Source organism: Apodemus sylvaticus, chromosome X, assembly GCF_947179515.1.
Source record: "Apodemus sylvaticus chromosome X, mApoSyl1.1, whole genome shotgun sequence".
Classification (NCBI taxonomy): domain Eukaryota; kingdom Metazoa; phylum Chordata; class Mammalia; order Rodentia; family Muridae; genus Apodemus; species Apodemus sylvaticus.
Window position 1 is genome coordinate 96,286,863 of NC_067495.1, and position 7,461 is coordinate 96,294,323.

Sequence of the window (7,461 nt, forward strand, 5' to 3'; positions counted from 1 at the left end):
GGAAAAGCTGGAAGAGGCTGAGGAGGAGGGTGACTCTGTAGGAGGACCAGCAGTCACAGTTAATCTGGACCCCTGAGATCTCTCAAATGCTGGACCCCAAAACATACTGCATACACCAGTTGATATGAGGCTCCCAACACACATACAGCAGAGGACTGTCTGTTCTGTGTTCATTCAGAGATGATGCACCTAACCCTCAAGAGACTGGAGGCCCAGGTAGTTTAGAGGTCCTGGGGGGTGGGGGCATCCACATGGAGACAGGGGGTAGGGAGGAGGTAAGGGATGTGGAACAATCAGAGGGTGGACTGGGTGGGGGTTGGGAGTTGGGGAGAGTCAAATATGGAGTATAAAAAGTAAATAAGTTAATTAACTAAAAGGAAAAAAGACTGTATGCTGAGGGTGGAGGATCCCAGCAAGGGGCTGACAAGAACTGTAGGTGATGACTGGTCTCTGTAGAGAATGGACTGCAGAGAGGCAGGATTAGCTGGTGTGGGGCAAAGGAAGTACAGCCATCAGCAGCCTGTTGCAGAAGGCCAGGGGAGGGGCTGGGATGTATGGAAGCCATGATGCAGCAGTGTGCAGAGAGAGAGGGTTCCCTGGCCAGGGCTTTGTGTGCTTTGTGTGCTGGGGTGGAGGCTGTGGAAGCAGGGACCTTCAGGGACTGTGTTCCGGTGTGAGGGTGAGACAGCTCAAGGCCCCCCTGAGCCACCCTGCCGCTTTCTATCAGATGCTCCAAGTGCCTTAGACTATGAGCAGACAGTGGTTGTAGGGTTAACTAGTGACTTGGTGGGGGGGGGGGGAGGAGGGGGAGAGACATCGCGTGGGCGGTGCGCGCTCCAGGGACGCGTGCGCGCGCCCAGCATTCCGCGCGAGCCAGAGGAAGGCAGAGGGACCGCGGAGCAAACAGCACGCCCGCCCGTGCAGAGCCAGCCAGCGAGCGCCAGCGGAGCCCGCGTGGAGGGAGCCACAGATTGATCCTGCAAGATGAACACCCTGCTGTCCCGGGCCAACTCGCTGTTCGCCTTCACGCTGAGCGTCATGGCGGCGCTCACCTTGGGCTGCATCCTCACCACCGCCTTCAAAGACAGGAACGCGCCCGTGCGCCTGCACGTCTCCAGGATCCTGCTCAAAAAAGTGGAAGACTTCACTGGACCCAGAAAAAAGAGCGACCTGGGCTTCATCACCTTCCACATCTCTGCGGATCTGGAGAAGACTTTCGACTGGAACGTCAAGCAGCTCTTCCTTTATCTGTCGGCAGAATATTCCACCAAAAGCAACGCCGTGAACCAGGTGGTCCTCTGGGACAAGATCCTTCTGCGAGGCGAGAACCCCAAGCTGGACCTGAAAGACGTCAAAAGCAAGTATTTTTTCTTTGACGATGGACATGGTCTCAAGGGAAACAGGAATGTCACTCTGACTCTCTCCTGGCAAGTTATACCGATTGCTGGGATCCTGCCTCTTGTGACTGGATCTGGACGCGTGTCTGTCCCATTTCCAGATTCCTATGAAATAGCCACGACTTTTTGAAGAAAACCTTCTGCATCGGAAAAGGGACTTCTGTGTACTTAAAGAATAGCATTTCTTTCATCTTTTCCCTCAAGTCTTGCTGACTTCTCTTTTGTTTTGTTTATTTTAAAACGTGCTGGTTTTGTTCTGGGACTGGCTGAACTCCTTATCCCCATGCTTCCATGTGCCTAACATAGAGACTGCATTCATTGATCTTAGTGTAACATTGGTTATTACTCTTCCTTTGTATAAGCATTAACATCAAATTGTATAGTTGGAGGGAAAGGCTAATAGAGTTCTGGAACTTTATTATACAAATGAATCAACAAAGAAGTTCACCAGAGTATGTTATTATTAGACAGTTGGATAATGTGGATTGAAAAGAATACACAGTTTTGTCATATTTGCTATGTTATTCCATGTGACATATAAAATCTGTTTGGGGAGAATTTAAAAATTAGATGTGTTGGTATTGTCACAATAACTGTATTTTATTCCTGACATTCTTTGTAGGTTCACATTGAATGCCATTTTCTTATATCTTCTAGGGTGTGTTTGATTAGTAGAAAAATTGTGATTTGTTTCTTAAAAGTCTGACGTGGAAAATTGTTAAACACGAGTCAGAATGAAAATTTACTCCCATTTCAGTAATTTTACTGCTTTCCCTTCTTGCCAGCAAATGTGACCATTTAAATAGTGACTGTCTCTTGAGGCTGTAAATGATTATACCTCACTTCAAGTCTCTTAAGTAAATCAAGTGTGTCTTACAGTGGTTTCTCTACAAAGATTGTTGTGCAGTGTATCTTTGTTAAATGTTTTAATACTGTTACTGAAGTATGAAAATGTTTGCATGCTTAACACGAGATGCATATGTTCTAGTATGTTTCATGCCTTTAAATAAATACTAACTACTTAAAACTCTTTGAGGTCCATTATTTAATCATTATTGGAATGTTGATAGTAGCACTTGTGGTATGATTTTTCACCTACAAACATTCACAGATGTTTTTCCCTATAACCTAAAAAGTAAGCAGTGTATGCATTAGCTCTTCAAGTAAAGAAACAGAAATTCAGAAGTTTTGTTACATCAAGCAAACAAGAGAGTTTACATTTAAAATACAATTTGATTCTTTTTGTTAAATATTTTTAACAATATGTATGGGATTACAATATAATTTCATTATTTTCCTCTTCCTTTACCTTTTTCCAAACCCTTTCATACAATCTCGTTTTTTCAAATTCACAGTATGTGTTTGTCTGTGTGTGTGTATGTCTGTGTGTTTGTGTATGTATATGTTATACATGTATGTGAATATATATACAAATATAACCTGCTCAGTCTGCATAAACTATATCCTCAAGGCTGACCATTTGGTACTGAATAATCAATTGCTGTGTTCTTCCACAGGGTATTTCTCTCACTCAAGCAAGTGTTCCTTGGTTGTCTGCAGTTATTTGTCTAGGGTTGAGGCTTTATGAACCACCACCACCACCACCACCACCACAATCACCATCCACAAATGTATGTTATCAGATAGGACTGGGCTCCAAAACTCTGCTTTTTCATCAGCTGCTATTAAGGTATGAAAAACAAAAACTGAAGTAATAAATTTGCATGTTAAATGGATGAAACTAGAAAAGATATTTAGTGCCTCTCTCATCTGATGTTCCTACTTCCAAATCTTGAGATGTGAGTAACCTGGTATAACTGCAGGAACCAGGAAAGTAAAAGAAGATCCATGCCAGAGTGGGGGTGGGGGAGCAATAGGTGGGGATTACCAGAGTGCCTGTGATCTGAAGGAGGAAGGGGGAAAATGGATCTAATTAGGGAGAGGGAGGAGGAAGATAAATAATAGAAGGAGAGAAAAGGGTAAAATAACAGAATGTTTGAAAAGTTATAAAGAATCATATTGTGAACTATCTACCTAAAATACATACAATACAACCCGGTCTGTGTAGGAATATACACATATAGTCTAAATAACAATTTCAAATCTGGGCTGGCAATATTCCTACCACCCCGGGCCCAGGAGCCTTAGGTTACCTAACAAGAACTCTCAAATCAAGCATAAGAATTCTTTTTGAGTTATTCATCAGCGTTGTCCAAAAGCTCCCCCCCCAATCATTATAGGTTATTGCTGTTGCCTTGGGTTGCCCCCCTCCAAGTGGTGGAAAGTAACTCTCTATTACTGAAATCACTGTGCATTTCAGACACAGGACCCAGAAGGCACGATTTGGATCAAACCTGAAAGCTTACTCCTTGAGGGTACCAGAGGGTACCATGAAAGCTTCCAAAGGAGGGAGGCAACCAATAGTCCAACTGAGCTATAACACCTATTACTCACAATAGTCAGTATGGTACAGTAACCTCAAGGGTACAGTAATGCCACATGTACCTTGACAGTACCCAACCACTCTCACATTGTACAAAGACATACTCAGCATGAGAGAAATCATGTCAGATACTGGGAACTTAATTTTCTGCCTAGTACTAGTTATCACATGAATCTTGGAGGAGAACCCACAACCACTTTACTAAACCAGCAATCTAAATATTTGTCTTATACCCACATATATGTGTAATCTTCACCCCCTTTCTTAGGATTTATATTGCTCCGAAAAAAATACCTTGACCAAATTCAACTTCTGTTTCTTTTGTATCTCAGACAATAAAGTGGTTGAATTTCACTTAAAGATTCCTTTTTCTTCTTCTCTGGAAATACTTTTTATCATTTATGGAAAGAGGTCTCCTACCTTGTGTGATAACACTAATTTTGATTATGCTAACAAAATGAGTGCACTTCATTCTCTGCATAAAATCTCCACTTAATTGATTCATAATATAATGAAATTGGAATGTTTGAAAAATACCTTATTCCACAAATATACATAATGCTACATAATAACACTTAAAATGGCCTTTTCCAAGGTGGGAAAATAAACACTGTCAAGACAGTAACTGCTATTCAATTGCTCTCAAGACCAAACAATCCAGTTACACTACACTAATAATAGTAAGGGATATTTTCCCCCCTAAGAACAATTTAAACTAATGTGTAACATTTCTTGTAGTCACATCATGTAAATATAACACCACACTCACTTAAACAGCAGTGCATGTAGTTACACGGTTCATGAATATGCATTTGAGAACCAGGATTTCTCAGCAAATGAAACTTCAAAGGTCATGCATTCCAGTGTTGGCTGCAGAGTTTCCACTTAGTTTGTGTGGGATCTCCATTTCTCTGTGTGGGAAATGGCAAGAGTTGAAATAACTACTTTGCATGGTGTTAATATAATATTTTTTTATCTTTCATCATTTCAGAACAGAAAAATATAGTAGTTATGTGACGACAGAAATATAGGTAGAATGTTCGAGCACATACTTCATATTGATCTAACTTTGTTTTAAAGTCAGAAACTTTAACTTCATATAATTTCTAAAGATCTTCAGCATAAAAACTGCAGCTGTCCAAACCTACAAACAAAAACAACAACATCAACAAAAAACCTGGCCACATTGTCATTAAGGAATACATTCACAGCAAAAAGCCTTACCTAGGCCTAGATACCACTATCCCAACTCACTATGCATAGTGGTGAGTGGATCTGTTAGTTTGATAGAGAAGAATGCTGTAATTTTCTTGAGTTGCAATTTTTCTGACAAGTATTCTTTTTAGAAATTTGCTATGGAATAGAAGTATAAAGACTCAAAAAGTATACTGTGTATTTTGTAGTTTCAAAAAAACTTGAGGCCTGAGCATGTAGTTAGATGGTAGAGAACTTTACTAGCTATACACAAGGCCCTAGGTATAATACCCTGTATCCTATCTACATACCTATTTATCTATCTGTATGTATGTATGTATTATATATGTATTATGTATGTATCTATTTACCTATCTATCGATCTGTATGTATGTATGCATGAATGTATCTATCATCTCATCTGTATGTATGTATGTATGCATGTATGTATGTATCTATCTATCTATCTATCTGGAACTTGGGTTCACTTCAATAAATATATACTATTTCGGTGCTAATTCTTTATTTTTTTATTCAATATATTTTTTATTTACATTTCAAATGAATTCTCCTTTTCAGGCCTGCCCACTCCCCGAAAGTCACATAAGCCCCCTTCCCTCCCCCTGTTCTCCCATCCACCCCTTCCCACTTCCCTGTTCTGGTTTTGCCCTGTACTGCTACACTGAGTCTTTCCAGAACAAGGGACCACTCCTCCATTCTTTTTGGATATCATTTAACATGTGGATTATGTCCTGGGTATTCAAAGTTTCTAGGTTAATATCCACTTATTAGTGAGTGCATACCATGATTGATCTTTTGAGACTAGGTTACCTCACTTAGTATGATGTTCTCCAACGCCATCCATTTGTCTAAGAATTTCATGGATTATTCTTTATTTTTAATGGCTTATTTTTATTTTTTATGTGCATTGGTGTTTTGACCACAGGTATATCTGTGTGAGGATGCTAGATCCCCTGGAAGTGGAGATACAGACAGTTGTGAGCTTCTATATGGGTGCTAGGACTTGAATCCAGGTCATCTGGAAGAGCGAACAGTGCTCTTAACTTCTTAGCCATCTCAAGCTGGGCGGTGGTGGCGCACGCCTGTAATCCCAGCACTCTGGGAGGCAGAGGCAGGCGGATTTCTGAGTTCAAGGCCAGCCTGGTCTACAGAGTGAGTTCCAGAACAGCCAGGGCTATACAGAGAAACCCTGTCTTGAAAAAAAACGAATCAAAGACGAAACAAAACAACAACAACAAAAAAACTTCTTAGCCATCTTTTTAGTCCTACCCCCACATTTTTCAGTTTTAAAAGCTGTTTTACTTCATGTGTATGCTGTATATTGAGCAAATTCCTATCCATTACTCATCAAAGTTTTAAAAGTCTCCACAAAGACATGAGGATTTTTGGAAACCAAAAGTATGATTGGAAATGTCTGAACTCAGAACTTATTCTCAAAGAGTAATTGACACATATTTGTTTATGCTAGTCCACATTTTAAATGAGTTTGTTTAAAAAATACAGTGCTCTCATGACTTTTTTCCTCTAGCACTTAAATCTAAACAAAAGACAGATAGCTGTACCCTTGTACAGAGACTTGGAGGACTATGTTATGATTTTAGCTATAATCTGTGAATGATAACATTTGCATTGATATCTAAAAAAAATTTCCTCGATTCCCCTAAGGGGAATATTCACTCTGCATGCTTTCTAACCCACTTTTCTACCCACATATCAAATGAGAGTCTACTGCAATCAGTCATTCCTACTCAGCAAACGAGAAGCTGTCACTGCAAACTGCTGTCTTAGCCTCACAGAACCTCCTATCAGCAGTGATTTACCTGGTTGAATATATGTCTGAAAGAGGAGCCTTTTTTAGCACTTTGAGAAGTGCCTAAAAGAAGGGAACCTGAAGCATTCCCTTGTAGTATTACCAAGATAACCCATGGTAATAAGATAACTTTCTCTTAATAGACAAATCTTAATAAATTTGGGAGTTCATTATTAAAAATGGATTTCCCAGCAAATCTAAGTCGCAGTCAGCAGTATCATCCTAATAGGAATCATTCAATATATCCTTCTCCTTCTCTCATATTTTAAAATATGTTTTTATTATAAAAATTGTAAATAAAAACATCACACACCAAAACTAGCCAGACCCAAAGTCTATACAACTTAATGATCTTCTACAATTAGAACTGGCATTTGAAATGAAACCTCACCTTTTAATTGGCTTATATTTCAGTCTTAGGGTGGTAGGGCATGAGTGGGGTAAGGGCGGCATCTTCCAACAATTTTAGAGAAGAGATAGGAACACTTCCTGAGACAATAAGACACAGATAAAGAACAGCAGCCAGCCTACTAAAGATTTATAACTGAGAGCAGAACTGCCCAAGAAGTTTGAAAGATGAAGGTCTAGGATATGTA

The 7,461-nt window shown here is 40.0% G+C and overlaps 1 protein-coding gene across 1 annotated transcript; it reads left to right on the forward strand.

Moving 5' to 3' along the window:
- Positions 1-878: 878 nt before the first annotated feature.
- LOC127674963 (signal peptidase complex subunit 3) lies at positions 879-2,427 on the forward strand. Its single transcript, XM_052170828.1, has one exon. The coding sequence runs from the start codon at positions 985-987 to the stop codon at positions 1,525-1,527; it is 543 nt and encodes a 180-aa protein (XP_052026788.1). The 5' UTR covers positions 879-984; the 3' UTR covers positions 1,528-2,427.
- The last annotated feature ends 5,034 nt before the right edge of the window (positions 2,428-7,461 follow it).